This window comes from Corythoichthys intestinalis, chromosome 9, assembly GCF_030265065.1.
Source record: "Corythoichthys intestinalis isolate RoL2023-P3 chromosome 9, ASM3026506v1, whole genome shotgun sequence".
Classification (NCBI taxonomy): domain Eukaryota; kingdom Metazoa; phylum Chordata; class Actinopteri; order Syngnathiformes; family Syngnathidae; genus Corythoichthys; species Corythoichthys intestinalis.
This window is the reverse complement of record NC_080403.1, coordinates 7,112,911-7,131,537: the sequence shown is the minus strand read 5'-3', so window position 1 is coordinate 7,131,537 and position 18,627 is coordinate 7,112,911. Positions and strand designations below refer to the sequence as shown.

At 40.0% G+C, this 18,627-nt stretch overlaps 1 protein-coding gene across 2 annotated transcripts; it reads left to right on the top strand.

The window, feature by feature from the left end:
* Positions 1-1,488: 1,488 nt before the first annotated feature.
* Positions 1,489-16,480, top strand: LOC130922011 (protein FAM3C-like). Of its 2 annotated transcripts, none has more exons than XM_057846463.1 (10): positions 1,489-1,595; positions 1,677-1,772; positions 2,444-2,485; positions 4,063-4,186; positions 4,272-4,330; positions 11,169-11,219; positions 11,294-11,378; positions 11,475-11,601; positions 11,693-11,749; positions 16,383-16,480. In XM_057846463.1, the coding sequence occupies exons 1-10, from the start codon at positions 1,583-1,585 to the stop codon at positions 16,422-16,424; spliced, it is 696 nt and encodes a 231-aa protein (XP_057702446.1). In that variant the 5' UTR covers positions 1,489-1,582; the 3' UTR covers positions 16,425-16,480. The 2 variants fall into 2 exon arrangements, with proteins under 2 accessions (XP_057702446.1, XP_057702448.1); XM_057846465.1 differs by having other exon boundaries at positions 1,511-1,600.
* Positions 16,481-18,627: the final 2,147 nt, after the last annotated feature.

Genomic DNA, 18,627 nt, shown 5'->3' with positions numbered 1-18,627 from the left:
CCTTTGTTTGGCATAATTCACCTTCCGTACTTGTGTTTCCATTTGGCCGAGCGCGTTACCAGCTACAACAGTCACGTGACAGAGACACTTAAGAGCCGCGCGCGGTCCCCTCACTATCCACTCGCTCTCGCTATATGATTGGCCGAAGAGTCGAAATGCTCTCCCGTGAAATGCCTGTTTAAAAATGTTCCCGTTGTTACTTCTTGCGTTCGCTTATAAGTGCCCATTTAAAAAGGAAAAGCGATGGATGATACTACACATTATTAACAAATGTTATAGTTGTATAATCATATAGCGAGAATAAGAAATGTCACTGACAAGCGCAGGCCCCCACGAGTGGATAGTGAGGGGAATAGGATAGTGCGCCTACAGCTAACAAGACTCTTAACATTGCATACCGCTTCAACATATTCAATAGTATTTAGTCTTCATTCATTTTAAATTAATATTCTGTCCGAACAAGCTTAACAGAGAATCCACACCGTGCCATCACACATCAAGCAGATGAAAATGTAACTTTTTCTCCACAGTGACAAAAACAGCTGACTGTGGCCCCAGTAGGTAGGTAGCCTACCATATGTAGCATATGGAACAATGAAATTAACAGTTCACCTGCTGTGGCCTGAACGTAGTCTCACACTTTCCTCCTGGTGCGCATGGACTTGAATTGCGTGCCCGCTTGTGCAGTCCCTGTTTTTTCACCTCTTTTATCAACACCATCGTCGTTTTGGGGATTTTTGAAGAAACTTCGGACACTCAGTTGCCTTATTTTTCAGAGTAAGGCCAACGACGTCATGCATCAAGAGAGACAATAGCTAATTAATATGCTCACTCGCCACCCTGTGGTCTTTGGTGTGAATTGCAACCGGTCAAAATGACGGATGGACTTCAGTTTTTTCCGTCACTGTTTTAAAAAATCGGTCACCGACGGAAAATATTCGGTAAACGCGACCCCTGATCATGACATAACCAAAAACTTTCTATCCCTCCGAAGGTAATGACAAGAAAACTGATCAAGGAAATTAAAAAAAAAAAAAAAAAAAAATGTATGAATGGACAGTGTGTACTAACATATGTATTTTTCCTGCAGATGTCTTCTTTATTCTCTTTCTAAGCTGTTGTATCTCAAATTTGATTATTTAGCAAACCAAAACAATATGATTTAACAGGGAAAATAAACTGCACAAACACTATTTCTGACACATAACCCGATGCGTGTTTTATTGTCTCATCCGTTGTTTTATGACAGCAGGTTGTGACTTTTTTTTCCATGAGTGTTCAAACAAGGCTTAGGCTTTTGTTTGTTTTACATTGTATGAGTAACCTGTGAATAGATGCTGTCCCATATTTGACATTGTGAGTCAGAGAAATTTGATCATCTAGTTCACTGTGGGTGTGTGTTCGTACAATGTCACATCCTGCTCGCATTCACAACACAAGGATGAGCGCTGTTGCATATCCAAAGGTCCTTTCCATGCATATGCGTGGCGAGGCAGCCTGAACGGATGACATGACACCTACCAGCTGTGCTGTTGACAGCAAATAATACATCAGGACCAGAACCAAGTCATTTGTTGGAGACATGAGGCATCGAAGTGAGGTTTTGCTGGGTGATGTACATTTCATGGACCACATGCTATGTTTACTTGTGTTTACTTGCTCTTTGTGGTTGACAGTTGCTCCCTATACTGCTGTAATCGTTGTTCTTGTGGTCACATGGGCCATCTTGCATGACGCCGTACGCATACAGAAGACAGTGAGAGACCTTTTCGGTGAGTTTCAGTCACATTAGAGTCAACTACCCGATAGGTGCATTTGACAGTTCCCCAGTTCATCAAAAAAGCTGAGATATTGCATTGAAATTTATATTCACTGCAGTGGTTCAATGCATGTAGGCAGGGTAGCCAGGCCCTAGGCGAAGGTGTAGCTAAGAGCCCCCCCAAAAATTGACATTGTACATTTTTTGATATTGTATATCTTGTAAACATAGGCAGAGTTTGACTTTTATAATTTATTTGTTTTGCTATCTGTAATTGCTACATATAGTTGTACCTGCAGTATTCATAAAGGATTTAGCGTAGGTTTTTTGGGCTGTAGAACGAATTAATTAAATTAGAATGTATTCTTATGGGACATACAACCATTTCAAATTACAACCCAGGTCCTGGAACGGATCAAATTTGTATGTAAAGGTACCACTGTATCTGGTTTTCCATTTGTACTTAAATAGTCATCAGACTTGGACTTTAATTTTTGCCTGCCCATGCTAACTGGCTACAGATACTCGATGCAGCCTGCTAGGTCAATTTTTGGGCTTCAGCCCAGTTCCTTCGCCCTCTTGTTTAGCCACACTGCTAGATGGACATTGTTCAACTGTAAAAGACACGTGAAACAACAATTTGTCTGCTACTGTTCATCTTTGTTGTTTTTTTTTCTATTGTAGGGATGAAAAGTGTGCGACAGTTCAAACCAGAAGAGTTATCACGTGAGTAATATTTTTTTCAGACGTTTTCCTCAACTGCAGTATACCGGTGTTTTGCAAGAACGCTCGTTCATATTTTGGGCAAACATGAATTAAACGCATCATACTTCTAGCCCATGAACATTACTGTGAACATGCTCATTCTTGTGGATGTGAGCGGCGTCCATAACCTCATTCATGAGTTCAGAATTAGAGCCTTTCCCATAAAACAGCAGATTAAGCCATAGGTTAAAACACACTATAAAAAACATACCTGAATAGTAGAAATCTATCCAACCGGGCAACCCAAACTGCCTGTCACGGCTGTGTTGTTTTAGCAAATCTACGGCAGCTTTTGCTCCCATAGCTTTTATGGCAGGAATAAGCCTTTTTTTTTACATTCAGTTAGACTTTCAATATTATCCAAAGGTGCTAAATCAGGGGTGGCCAACCCTGGTCCTCGAGAGCCGCAATCCAGCTTGTTTTCCATGCCTCCCTCCTTTAACACACCTTAATCAAATGATCAGCTCATCAGCAAGCTCTGCAGTTGCCTGATAACAATCCTGATAATTTAATTCAGGTGTGTTGGAGAAGGGAGACATGGAAAACAAGCTGGATTGCAGCTCTCGAGTACCAGGGTTGGCCACCCCGTACTAAATAAACAAGTCACATCACAAACAAACACGTGCAACATGAATACGGCGCAAATAAATGCATAACGGCACGGGGAAGACGCGGTGAGAGCGAACTTTCCTTTGTGTGCGTCCATGACCAAACGTAAGAGAATGCCTGAGAAACGGCTATCACATCCATGGAAGTAGGAAGCAAATTACCCACTCCCGACTCGGGAAGGTAGTGACAAAAAATAACAATACCGGACTCTTTCGAGGCCCTGTAATTGGAATGAGCAAGCTCTAAACCAGGGGTCAGGAACCTATGGCTTGCAAGCCAGATATGGCTCTTTTGACAGCTGTATATGGCTCGCAGACAAATCTTCAATTATTTAAAAAAAAAAAAAGTTTGTTATGTAATGGGAAGGGCTCTAGGACCTCGGGGAAAACCTGGCAGGCGTAAGTCCACAGGGGGAGCGTTAAAAAGAGCAACCAGTAAGGGGCGCTCACATTTTTACCTTTAGCAAGCCAGTGATCAGGCGACATTCAAATTTCAGGACAGGTGCGGCAGTGGAGAACGCAAAAGTCTGATGATGCGTGTGGCAATCGGTTGAAATAATAGCTATGCATCTTTAGCGCGGTGCAGACAGGAATTTAATGTGTCAGTCTGCTGCTACACATTTAATTTTGTTCAAATTTTATTTTTCTTGTACAGCTGAAACAAGAAAAAACTAACGTCTGTCTCGCATTGCTGCACACAGTAGTTTTTTACACTATAAAGTATGACTACAATATATTGTTTTATGTACCATATTATTATTTGGATTTTTCTTCATAAAACAAACTCATGCAAAAGTTTACATAATCTAACTAGTCATTGTATAATGTCAATAGTATTTTCATAATTTTGACTTTTCCATTTTACCATTTTAAGTATTCTCCAAAAGAAAAAATCTTTTTTTTTTCACAATAAATACAATAATATTGCAGCAACAACTTTGCCTTCCCTAAAGTGCAACCTCTCCAAAAGATGCCCACCTAATCACTTTGCAATGCGCGTGCGCAGTGGAGCAGCTAATGTCGTTGGGCCCAAGATCTGTTTTGATGGTAAAATGTAAGTCACATACTGTATACGGAAGAATTTTACAACTCTCCTGTGATGATTACTGTTATTTATGTGTTGCGTTGTGTGTCTGCAGCATCATGAGCCATATTATGAATAACGTGGGACCTGGGCTCAACATCGTTGTTGTAAACAGTAAGTTTAAAAATATTTAAGAGACATTTTATACCTCATATCTTGAGTTTCGCAATAAAATGTTCTTGTGGCAAAAAACTGAAAATCTATCTTTTTTCTATGGATTAAAATCAATTTAGATCACAAATGAATAGAATTTAATTTTGATGCTTTGAGATTTAGAATAGAATACAATAGAAAGTCTTTATTGTCATTATTCAGAGTACATCTGCCATAGCATGCACCGCACAGAACAAAAGTACAATAAGGCTAATTAAAATTAAAACAAATTACAGTGTAGGCTACACAGATTGGGAATAAAGTGCATAAGTGACTACAGGCAAGTGGTGATGTAGTGGTAATATAACCGTGTGTATATGACAATTTACAGTACCCAGACCAGGAGGCAGATGGCTGGCTTAATATGATAGTGTAAATGACTTTTTGTGCGTAGACATTGATGTACCAGTGCAAAAACAATATGTATATAAATTAGGGCTTGTGCTGTCCTCACAACATCCCACGTGTGTTGCTATACAGCCAGCCAACCAAAAAATTAAACTCTCCAGAGACAAGGCGTACTTTTCTTGATTTTATGGAGATCTCAATTTGTGTGTATAACGTGTGTTGTTGGTAACTGAAATACAATACAAAATATAAATTAATAATACATTCAAAATGTTATACATTAATATCTTCCACGTGTGAGTAGCTTAGCACAAACACAATGTCTCCAGTCATATCAATGAATAACGAAAAAGTTCGCCTAACGCAAAATACACATTTTTCCTTCAAACTCAACATACAAACTAACTAAAAACTCAAAAAGACGAAGGTTAGCCAAGGCTTAGCCGGCAGAGCAAGTTCGTCGATGTTTTAAGCCTCACAGGCGCTGAGAAATATGCTTGAAAGGAGGAAAAAAGGCTGGCGACAAAGATCGCTAATTGCGACAAAGATCGCTAATTGCGACAGATGATCCTGCTTTCAACACAAATGCACATTTGCTGGAAAAGGCGAGGTCTCACTCGCTATCATTTTTAGATGAACTCTTTGGACTACAATATTTACATTTGAACTAACTTATAGAATTTTAACTAACTTATTAACTTATGAATTACTTATGTCTTTTTAACAAAAAGGCATGGCAGGGCTGTCAAAATTATCGCGTTAACGGGCGGTAATTATTTTTTTTAATTAATCACGTTAAAATATTTGACGCAATTAACGCACATGCCCCGCTCAAACAGATTAAAATGACAGCAGTGTAATGTCCGCTTGTTACTTGTTTTTTGGTGTTTGGCGCCCTCTGCTGGCACTTGGGTCCAAATGATTTTATGGATTTCAGCACAATGAGTGAGCATGGTGTAATTATTGACATCAACAATGGCGAGCTATTAGTTTATTTTTTGATTGAAAATTTTACAAATTTTAATAAAATGAAAACATTAAGAGGGGTTTTAATATGACATTTCTATAACTTGTACTAACATTTATCTTTTAAGAACTACGAGTCTTTCTATCCATGTATCGCTTTAAGAGAATGTTAATAATCTTAATGCCATCTTGTTGATGTATTGTTATAATAAACAAATACAGTACTTATGTACCATATGTTGAATGTATACATCCGTCTTGTGTCTTATCTTTCCATTCCAACAATAACTTACAGAAAAATATGGCATATTTTATAGATGGTTTGAATTGTGATTAATTACGATTAATTTTTAAGCTGTAATTAACTCGATTCGAAAATTTTAATCGTTTGACAGCCCTAATATAAATATGCAATTTGGATGTCTGTGCATGAAGTTTGTTTCATGTGTTCTAGCAGTATGATTATTTCACTACTTTAGGCTACACAGTTTGCGTCCTTATTCTACATATTACGATTTTACTCTATTTTCACCAGAAATGCCCACAATGGCACTACCAATGAGACGTCGCAACAATAATCACATGACTCCATTACACCAATCAGACATAACAATGCAGCAACACGTCTACACACATGGTAGCAGTCGGAAGTCCTACGATAACGTCGCCTGGTAAATAATTTTAAAAAAAAATCTATTTCACATCAAGGGCTGCTGTTACATTACTCGAAAGCGCAGATTTCGACGTCTCCCGCAGTTTTATTTGGTACCGATAGACCACGGAAAACCAAAGACATGTTCTTTTTAATTTCATGGGCGTAAATATGTTTTCTCCACTAGAGGGCACTCCTACTCTTTGGGCAGATGATGTTTCACTTCTGTTTTTTTGAGTCAGAATTCGAGGATTTTTGTATATTCTGTCCGTGGCGCATTTGCTACCGGGAGCAGAGAAATAATGAATAATTTCTTAACAACGCAACCTGGCTTGTGCCTCTTGACACATCTACACTGCTGGCCAAAAGTATTGTCACCCCTGCAATTCTGTCAGATAATGCTCAATTTCCCCCAGAAAATGATTGCAATTACAAATGCTTCCGTAGTAATATCTTCATTTATTTTGCTTGCAATAAAAAACACAAAAGAGAATGGGGAAAAAAATTAAATCACTATCATTTTACACAAAACTTCCAAAATTGGCCGGACAAAAGTATTGGCACCCTCAGCCTAATACTTGGTAGCAGCACAATCTTTAGACAATGCTCTGCTGGAATTTTAGACCATTCTTCTTTGGCCAACTGCTCCAGGTCTCTGAGATTTGAAGGGTACCTTCTCCAAAGTTCCATTTTCAGATCTCTCCACAGATGTTGTATGGTATTCAGGTCTGGACTAATTGCCACTTTAGAAGTCTCCAGCACTTTCCTCGCAAACCATTTTTTAGTGCTTTTTGAAGTCTGTTTTGGGTCATTGTCCTGCTGGAAGACCCATGACCTCTGAGGGAAACCCAGCTGCCTCACACACGGCCATACATTATGCTGCAAAATTTGTAGGTAGTCTTCAGACTTCATAATGCCATGCACATGGTCAAGCAGTCCAGTGCCAGAGGCAGCAAAGCAAAACATCCCCCAAAACATCAGGGAACCTCCACCATGTTTTATTGTGGGGACCGTGTTCTTTTCTTTGAAGGCCTTGTTTTTATCCTTGTAAACTCTATGTTGATGACTTCCCAAAAAGCTCTACTTTTGTCTTCCAAAACGTTTTTGGCTTTCTCAGGTAAGTTTTGGCAAACTCCGGCCTGGCATTTTTATGTCTCTGGGTCAGAAGTGGGGTCTTCCTGGGTATCCCACCCCGAGAGTCCCTTTTCATTTAGACGCCAATAGATAGTACGGGTTGACACTGTTTTACCCTCAGACTGCAGAAAAGCTTGAACTTGTTTGGATGTTAGTCGAGGTTCGTTATCCACCATCTTTCATTGAAATCTCTCGTCAATTTTTCTTTTCCGTCCACATCTAGGGAGGTTAGCCACAGTGCCATGGCCCTTTACAGTTATTGATGACATTGTGCACGGGAGACACAGGAACATTCAGGTCTTTGGAGATGGACTTGTAGCCTTAAGATTGTCCATGCCTTCTCACAATTTTGCTTCTTAAGTCCTCAGACAGTTCTTTGGTCGTCTTTCTTTTCTCCATGCTCAATGTGGTACACACAAGTACACAGAACAGAGGTTGAGTCAACTTTAATCCATTTTAACTGGCTGCAAGTGTGATTTAGTTATTGCCACCACCTGTTATTTGCCATAGGTAAGTAACAGGTGCTGTTCATTACACATATTACAGAAGCATCACATGATTTTTTTAAAGGATGCCAATACTTTTGTCCTGCCCATTCTTGGAGTTTTGTGTAAAATGATTTTTTTTCCCATTCTCTTTTGTGTTTTCTCATTGGAAGCAAAATAAATGAAGATATTACTATCAAAGCATTTGTAATTGCAATCGTTCTCTGGCAGAAACTGAGCATTATCTGACAAAATTGCAGGGGTGCCTATATTTTTGGCCAGCAGTGTCTGCTTATCCGAGTAGAGATGTGGGTACATCAACCTCTAATGGTTTGCCGACCTTACTGGTGTGTTTGCATGTGCCAGTATGAGCTTCTGAGGGTATGATAACCTTAAGCCAAAATATCATGGTATAATGGTATTGCATTTACAGCTCCAAAATGTTGTAAAACTTTGAGATATCTGGGTTAAAAAAAAAAAAAAAAAAAAAAAAACAGGAACAGGATTCTTATTTTTCAAAATATATTAGCAAATTGGAACATAAGTACAATTGTTAAAATAAATAACAATTTAAAAAAAACTGAAATATTCTAAATTAAAATAAATGCAGTCTTTTAGGTGAGCCTCAACCCATAGCTCAACATTATTACCATCAGAACAAAAATGATTGAATTATTTTCCATTAAACGCACGTGTGTATGACTCATATCATGTTTACATTATACACACACTCTTTTCTCAACACAGACAGTTGCCAGAGTAAAAAAACACCACCACACTGTTTTATCACCACTGGACACTCCAAACACGCTGGAGTTAACTATAGTAGCTGGTGGGAAACGTTCGTGACAGTGTTTACTAACCTTTAATTTTGTATAACTGTGAAATTATATTGGAGATATTTCCTCCTCGGCAGCCACCCACCGCAAACATGTTTTACATGTCTGTTGGCTCTCCTTCTATGAGCCGTGGCTGTCTGCAACTTTTCTGTGGCCAAAGTATTCCCATACCAGGGATTTTGTTTTCTTCGATGGGGGAAAAAGTTCAGGAGTTTCACCTCCTCCAGCCATCGTGTTGCACAGCTGACTCCCTGACAATGAGCAACAACCGGTGGGGGAGGCTTGAGCCTTGCAGCTGCAAGTGAAGGATTTTTCCCTGCATTTTTTGGCGCAGCCCATCCCTCCTCCCGCCGCCCAGCAAAGGAGCCACCGTCCCCCCCCCAGGGACCCAGGGTGGTCCCCCGGGCCACCCGCGCGCCCATCAACCGGCCTTCAGGGATGGCAGGAGGGGACGCATCACCAACCCCACGCCTACACCCACCACCGCCCACCCACCCGGGCCACGAGCCACAGCCACAGCCCCCCAACCGGCATGGCACGCCACGGGACCCCCAGCGGCCCACCAAGCCCCAGGCAAGGCAGGGTCCCCCGCCGGTGCAGGCGACACCCCGCTGATACACCGGCGCCCAGCCAGCGACCCGCGACGGAGCGCAGGGCGGATGCCCAGCCAGAGAAGAGAGGGGAAGGCGGAGGCAGGAGAACGCCCAGGAACTGCCACGGGGCGATGCAAGATCGGAGACCCGACCCCCAACCCACTCCCGCGGCCGGCAGCCGAGGCAGAGGGAGGCCACACCCCGGGAGCCACGCCATATAGAAAAAGTGTGGGACCCACCTACCACCCTATTACTGTGGCTGCCAGGTTCCCGACTGGCAGCCATCACCCAGCACCGTGATGGGGGTGTGAGGGGAGGGTAGTGCAATGTATGCATTAAAATAGGAGAGCTTGGCTTGGGGCAGTGGGACCGCAGCATGGAGTTTCTGTCCAGCCGCCCGTCCCACCACCCTTTGCCGGAGCTAAAAATAAATCGTTTAGGATTATTTTAGATGCATATATGTTATATTTTTCTTGTAGAGTATTGAACGAGGAATATGATAGACCCATTAATGGACTTTCTTGGAAAAAATCACCATTTCTTAAAGTAGTCACAAGAATAATGAGGTGGCCTGTGAAAAGCTATATAGAGTATGAGGTTCCACTCTCCTCCTTGCTTTTCCTCTGACAGAGATTGAAACTCTTAGCAGCAATTGGCATGTTAGAAGGGGGCGCCCTAGTGTCCTCCCTTCCAATTTATTGTGGAAATGAGCGATATTAGTCTAGAACCTAGCGTATTTTTTTGTTGATGTAGTTGTTTTTGTTTCTCCTCGAGGACGCTTGTTCGCCCCCAATTAGATTGCGCCCTGGGCGGTCGCCCACATTGCCCATAGGAAAAACCGCCTGTGGGAACAATCATGACTTTTTGCTGCTCTCTATGTCTCCTCGTTCTGAATCTTCCCCCTCAATGGGCTGAATTCTAAATCAGATGAAATCGTTACCCTGCCAACGTCATCATCCAGCTAGGGACAGCGCTATAATGGCAGGCGGGGCTAAACGGCACATTAAAAGACTAATTTCTCGTCATCTGCACTTTGCCAAATTGTTGTATATCATCGAATTGTCTCAAAATATGATTTTAATTCACATAATAATGCTATTTAAGATGTTTTTTTTATCCTGTCACAGTCACTTTAAACCACCTCTGATAGTCACTACATCAGAATTGGGCCTACAGTGTAAATCCAAGAATGGTTGTTAAAGACTTCACTTCTAAAGGCTTCTTTAGTTCTTAAATCTAGGTCATAGAGTTCCTCCTTTTATGTGTCTATTCAATTAGGACAAAGGGAAGAACGTCTTTCAAAATCAACAGTCCAGTTGCCTCAATTCAACTTTCGCGACTCATCATGAACAGGATGACTGAGAATTCTACAGTCTTCTTCTTTTTTTGTTTTAACGTTGCTGAAGTCAGAGGTTAAAATTGATATGCATATGCTCCTCGTTAAGTGCTACACTGGGCTCAATTTTCAGTCTACACATTGTTTATCTCTGCGAGAAATGATCCTGCTGAAGTTAAGTATTCATGTGGGTTGATGTTTTTGTTAGTGCTTTACTAATTTCCACTTCCAATATATTTTCCTCAGTTATTTCTACCTGGTTACTTTGTAGACATTTTGTCTTCAGCAAAGTGGCTTTTGATACATAGAAGCAGCAGTCGACAAATGCGGGATTAAAAAAAAATGAGAATGTAAAGCGTGTTTATTTTAATTGGGCCAACAGTTATCCGCTTACGAGGATGTGATGATGAATAAACATTCATATCTGTTTGTCTGTTTCATCTCAGGTGAGAACGGCGCTGTGGACAGATGCGCCTATCTGAATATGAAAGATGGAGGTAGGAAAGTGTTTCATAAATCTTTAATTTATTTACATTCATTTAATTTAATATTTCTTCCTTGGCTGCTAAAGTCCCAGAGGACATCTTGGCATACCTGAAAGAGATTAAACCTGGAGAGATTGTCATTGTGGCCTCCTTTGACGACGTGACAACAAAGTGGGTCCAATTCCCAGACGCTCATCCGCTAAAACGATTTCCCGCTCCACAAAAATCACCTTTCATTTTTTTTCGCCCTTCACTTCACGGCGGCAGGATGACAAGCGAAATGAGAGAAATTTTTGTCGGGATGGGCAGCACTTTGATCCAGTCTGTAAGTTACCGCGACAACTGGGTGTTTGCAGGAAGAGGCGGGCTAGGAAACAGAAGCGCCTTTGAAAAGGTCAGTGACCCTGCCCTCATTTGTTCTATTTATGCACATGAAAAGACGCAGCTTTGACAACCGAACGTCTTCTTGCCTCTTTACCTGCCAGCGAGCTGCTAATAATGACACAGGCAACATTTATGAGGGATGGCCTGAAGTGGTGGAGGTGAGCGGCTGTTTTCCCAGAAGCTCTTGAAGGACATTTGCCATAAACAGGAAGATTGGAATAAATGTATCATAAAAGTCATTTGTCCTTGTGTTTTGGACATATTACCACTTTCCATTTAGTTTTACAGCATATTTTTGACACTGCTTCTAGCCTCCAAGTTAAACTCTTCAGGTAAACTCACACAATTGTACAGTCGTTACAACATCTCTGAAAATAATCTTCCCTGTCTGGTCCCATCTTGGATGAAGCACAGCGAAGAATCAACCAACAAAAGAAGTGGACAGAACAAGGGTTGCCTTTCAAAGATGAAAAAAATTCAGGCAAATGAGTGGATTCGGAAATGCACACCGATCACAACTAGGGCTCTAGTTTCATGAGCGGCATAAATCCAGCGTGGTATAAATCTTCATGTAGCAGGTTGTACCAGATGGTGGTAATTTCGAAGACAAGGGCAAGCATATCAAAAACAAGGAGGTCTGCACCACTGTGAGAGTGAACACAATCCATTTCAATCATGTCCAATACTAACATCCCCTTTAAATACACTGTCAAAAATAACAGGCCTAAGCACTGTTGTGGGAAGGGTGGGATGCAGCGGGTGCTGCAGCACCCCCTGGTGTCGGGGAAAAAAGTTTTGCTAGACTTTTTTTTTTTTAATAAATCCATAAATAAAACATTGAAACAATAGCGTATTTAACTTTTGGGATGTTGAAAAAGTTTTTTTGTTAATAACATGGTCACCATCTGACACCACGAAAATCTCTCACCTTTCGGCGAAATTCGCCGTTTTGAAATCAAAAAGGGGGACGAATGTGAACTGTCTAGATCCGGTCGGGAGACTTTTTTTTAATGTCGGACGCTTGGTATGCAAGCGCGAAAAGCGGCACAAAGCCAAAAAAGCGCACCGGAGTGGCCAAAACATTGACTTATTTCAACGAAACAAAGGAAGGTACACTGTTGTGTCCTGTCTTTTTAATGCCAAGCTTGGCTGCACGTTGGCCGTGAATGAACACCTAAAGCGCCGTTACCAATTGTAATTTTGGAAGACGACAGGAGACAATTACAAGCTGGCACATCGTACGTCCCTCTAGCTAACTAACGACATGTTTTATTGAGTTGCTTTACATTGAGTCCATTTATGGCACGGTAAATAAAAATGAGGGCGGTAATTTTCACGGCTGTGTTTTATCACCGCGCGCGCGTACATACCTTTGTGCATGCTGATGGCATATGAGACAACAGTTCCTTTCACAAATGTTTATTGGTCATCAACATGCCATAGAATTAAAGTTCAGACATACAAAATAAGGAAACATGTCTATATTAAACACTGTAAACGTTAGCAATGCTACAATGAGGCTAATGGGGAAAAAAAACAACCTACTTTAGCCTGTCATAAAACATTGGCAGTCTTCTCGAAGACACAAACTTGCGGTTAAAAGGTGACACTTCAAAAATGATTAATCGCTGGTTAACAGCATTTGCAAACGAAAAAAAATGAACAAAAAATGATTACTGACACCACATGCAATGACAAAAAGCCTTTTTTTGCGGAGTGTAAAGCTTACGGTTAGTTTAGCAAACGTACTTCCGGTGAACATTTCAAAATAAAATCACGTCATGTTCGTCATATAAATAAGGATTTCTGGACATACTTCAAAATTCAGATTCTACACTAAGAATAGCTATAAAATGACACCCTTTATGAAAAACCTGATTGGCAATGAATAATTATTATTCTACAGTTATTTATAGTAGTGTACTATATTATTAATGCTAGGTTTTTTTTTTTTTTAGAATTGTTTTGAATCATGTTGGAAAGGCGAAGTCAGTGTTCTGAATCACTTTACATTCCATTCTTTTGCACTAGTTAATGCTATCAGCATTTGACCTCTTTGTTTATTGGTTATTTATTGTTGTTATTTACGTTGTTTATTTGTACTTAATAAAGAAGTGTTCCAAAATATTTTTGTAAATTAATAAACATGATCAAAAATTTCATTGCTAAATTAGTAAAAAAAAAAAAAAAAAAAAAAGGAGGTGGGGGTTATTAGATTAGTCGACTACTCGTAAAAATAGTCGGCTGTAACTGTAAAAATACACTTTTTTGACCATTTGATACTGAAAAATAAAATTTCATAAAATTAATTCATAATAATTAATTAAAATTGATAAGCAACATTAACTCATGAGAACAATGTGACAAACAATTTGACCGAACAAACAAAAGTTAATAAACAAAAACGATAGTGTCTTTGGACAGAAAGACCGTTTTTGTTTTTGCTGCAGGCAGTATCGGCTCCTTTGCTCTGGTGTAGGGTTATTTTGCACTGAGCAACTTGGTATGCCACCTCATTTGATGCCAACAGTGCTGGCTGGTTAACTGATGTACCACTAGCCACGTTTACATGCTGACTTTTATTCATACCGATTCAAATCATTCCGAATGGAAATTTCAGATCAGCTGTTTACATGTCACTTCATCTATTCCGATCCAGCGTCCTCGTTTTACGCCCGTCTAAGCGAGCGATTATATTCAATTCTTTTAAAGTTTGAATTAAATACAATCTTTCCGCCGGACTCCAATTAGGTGCGCTGTGCTTGGAAGCCATGTTGCAAGTGACGTCACTTTGTGACGTCACCACGTCAGTACGGAGCATGTGCAGAAAGAACGCAACTAGACACCATTCCGCTTCCCTCTTTACATGATATAATTTTACTTCTAATCGGTTTGGGAAAAGGAATATTCCACCCCTGTGAATCGGAATGAAATTCCATTCGGTTTGGGCCTGTTCATTCCGAATGAGGTGTTTATATGGAACACATTTATTCGATTTGAACAAATATTCCGATTGTAATTGGAATATTTGGCTCCATGTAAACGTCGCAATTGACAAAGCGGTATGATTGTTGGCAATATTCGGCATGTTTTCGCAGAAAAAAAAAATCAAGCGGGTCATCAATGTGTTTGGGGTCTAATGTCTTTAAGTGACATCTTAAACGATTTGGCTTCCTGCTGTCCCCTCGTCTTTCCTCGTCTCCCACTGTACTAAAAGTCAAAACCAAAAGCCAAACGTTACATACGTTTTGGGGAATTCTTCAGCATTTATTACATCAAAAACACAAATTGAGTTTTGAGTGGAAATGCAGGAATCCTACTGTGAAATATCATGATTGTAGCCTTGTGCTATTGGGATGCTCTTCTACAGCAGTGACCGGTTGGGTGGTTCAAAATAACAGAAAGAGCCGCCAAGAGACACCTTCCAGGAGCGGGACCTTAGACAATTCAGAAGGGTCTAAAGCAGGGGTGTCCAAACCTTTTGTACAGGGGGCCAGATTTGGTGTGGTAAAAATGTGGGGGGCCGACCTCGGCTGACGTCCTTTACGTAGAACAATATATTTAAGCAAATTTTAGCAAGCCATTCAGTGTGTCACGTTTGCTTAATTATTTTTTTCTCTTTCGACTCTCGGGCTATTGCGAAATACTGCTGCTGTGACATTAAACTAGCTTCAAGTTGCTTCAATTTCTCACTGCGTATCTTCCCTGTAATCTTGTCGTACATGTCAGCGTGTCTTGTTTGGTAATATCGCCTCACATTGAAATCTTTAAAAACAGTGACGTCTCTTTGCAAATGAGGCAGACACAGTTTTTGCATATTTTAGTGAAGAAATAGTCTAATTTCCACCTATCCCTGAAACGTCGGCCGTCACAGTCAACTTTCTTTTTTTTTGTTGATTGTCACCATTTTAGAAAATGGAAGTAATGGGTCACACGGAGTAAGGTTGCTTAGCCCTTAAATACCTCCAATATGAAGCAATTATCAGAGAATCCCTAAATTTAAAAAATAAGATCCTAATGAAACCTTTTTTTTTTTCAAATTTGTAAAAAGAAAAGTCAAAATGAATATGTGTAATAAGCGCGCTATATCTATAACCCATGCTAAATCATGGGTTTTTTTTCTCATGGAACCTGCAGATGCATGTGTTGACTTGCATCCATCACTTTTTTTTTCAGAAAGAAATGTCAAAATTCTAAATTAGTCTCAATATCATGAAATTTTAGTTGTATGAAATGTGATACATTTGGCAATAAAGGGTTAAACTGCTGCTGCCTTTTAGTGGGTAAATGAGGGGCAGCATTTTGTGTGTGAACTACTTCATATCCTGGTTGCAGTACTGCTGACCAATTTTTTAAAAGTTTGTGTTCGGGCCAGACGTTATTGATTTTATGACAGAGGCTGGGGGCCAGATGAAATTTGACAACGGGCCGCATTCGGCCCCCGGGCCGGACTTTGGACATGTCTGGTCTAAAGTGTTCCTCAAGGGCCACTGTTGGTGCATGTTTTTGTTCCAACTAACCCAGCAAAGACTGACTGACAAAGGCTGACTGCAATCAACTGATTTCAATTGTAACACACCACATACAGTAGGTGAAGCTGTCCTCTTGATCTGACGGAATGAAAGCCTGCACTCACCGCAGCCCTTTGTGTAATCGTTAGGATACCCCTGGTTTTAATCCAAGTCAAATCACAGCTTACCATGAATCCAATTGGAGTGCGTGGCAAAAAAGACTTCAAAGCTACTATCTTCCATCTGCTCCAACTCATATTCCGCATATTTTGTCTTGCAGAATGGGCAAAAATATCAGCCTGGAGATGTAAAAAGCTGGTAGAGAAACATTGGAAAGACTTGCAGCTGTAATCGCAACAGAAGGCACTTCAAAAAAGGTATTGACTAAGCCGGGCTAATACCCAAGTCAATATCACCACAAGATGCCTTTGAGGCTTCCTTCCCCAGTTCAACCCCCTAAAATCTGAGATTTTCCATGGAACTTCATATTCGTTGCATTAAGTGGATGTTACGCTGTTAGAAATGCATATTGATCAAGCTGCCAGCCTGCCACGGTTCTAAATTAACTGCAAGCAGAAAAGATACATGCAAACAGCTGAATACATTAGCTTGCTGACCGGGTGGGCAATTTTTGCAAATATTAGCGTTTAATGAGCACTTGGAGGACCTTCACTTAGCAGTAAGATTCTCACAGCAAGCTGACAGTGTACTGTTTACAAAATGTATTTTCAATTTATGTTTCAGCCTTCATTAAAGATCGTTCTAATATCAGAAAAAATATTAGAGAGTTTTTGAAAAGGGAAGATATTTCTCAATGACTGAATGGACTCCAATTTCAAAAAACATGTTTTGGATATTAAGCCATGCTTAAAAATCATTTGGTATCAATTCACCATCTTTATACAATATAATATGAGACTTTATTTACAAAAGCAGGCAAAGTCATTTACATTACTTAGAGTGAGTCTACTAGATGAAATCGTAATAAAACTTACATTTTGTGGTTGCACGTACTAGGTGACAAAAGTTCAAGGGCTTTCACGAGTAACTATATTAACACAGACTATCACATTGAATAAATGTACCGGTAATATATTCACTGGCTCATCACCTGCACAGTTCTGTGTTAATTGACATTGTTAGTGAGGAAGTTTCACATGATTTTTTTCTCAGTTCAGCACAAAGTTCTTACTAATTTGCAGAACCGTAGTGTGCTGCTGACAGGTGTATCTAATAGTTTTACTTCCAGCCAAATCAGCAACAGAAGCGGCATCTTAGGGTCTTTTTTTTTTTTTTTTTTTTCATTTCATTAAAAAGAAACAAATAAAAATAATCAATTAATTGTTGCTTGGGTCAAAGATGAAACTCCTGTTTGTGGACTGTCCATATAAGTAGCTGTTTCAAAGTGTAACATTCCTTGATGTCATGAAGAAGTGTAGTTATCACCTTTTATGATGTCTACATGTCCCCAATTCGATCAAGTGATCAGAATTTGGCCCTGATCACGTCATTTTTCATCGGAATCGGGTAAAAAAGATTGGGCTTAAAAACTTTTTTTTTTTTTTTTTAAAGTATTAACTCATTGGCTGCCATTGACGGCGATAGACGTCCAATCCAATTTGACTAGTAGGCTGGCAGCAATCGGACGTTCGCTGCATGGTCAAGTGTATTGTATGCTTAAAAATCCCAATCACACGTGTTTCTCTGCTACTGAAAATGAATGGGAAATTTGGACGTGGAAAAGTCTCAATGGCATTGCCTTTCTTGGGTGCCAGTTGAATGGCAATGTGCTGCAGAGGTATGTGTATGGTCAAAAATCACAACCACAAATGTTTTTCTGCCACTGAAAATGAATAGGAAATTTGGACGTGCATGGCAGTCAATGGTATGGATGTACATGGCATGCAAAAAATGACATGCCAAAAAAAAAAACAGGCATATGCCAAAAGCCATGTTGCCATTTGCCAAAAACTGCCATATGCCAAAAGCCAATTTGCCATATGCCAAAATAACTACCATATGCCGAAACCCATTTTGCCATATGCCAAAAAAACTGCCATATGCCAAAAGCCATTTTGCCAAAAACATGCCGTATGCCAAAAGCCATTTTGCCATATTCATAAAAAACTACCATATGCCGAAAGCCATTTTGTCATATGCCAAAAGTCATTTTGCTTTGCCAAATGCCTAAAAAATGCCATATGCCAAAGGCCATTTTGCCACATGCAAAAAAAAAAAAAATGTCATATGCCAAAAGCTATTTTGCCATACGCCAAATACTACTTTTCGTTCTTGGCCCTGCTGCAAATTGGATTGGACGCCTATCGCCGTCAATGGCAGTAAACATGATAACTCAATGCCAGCCTTCCCAGTTCAAATAAATGTAATGTCTATTGCTGTCAATAGAAGTGAATGAGTTAAGGGCTAACAAAATAATCCAGAGGTATAACAATTTGGGATGTCCCCTCTCTAGATCAAGTGATCGCCCTGATCACGTAATTTTAGAAGATGAAAAGACTTTTTAA

Coding starts and splice junctions, on each gene's coding strand:
- LOC130922011 (XM_057846463.1), top strand. Junction 2,486..4,062: donor CAAACCAGAAGAGTTATCAC/GTGAGTAATATT, acceptor ATAATATTGCAG/CAACAACTTTGCCTTCCCTA. Junction 11,602..11,692: donor ACAGAAGCGCCTTTGAAAAG/GTCAGTGACCCT, acceptor TTTACCTGCCAG/CGAGCTGCTAATAATGACAC.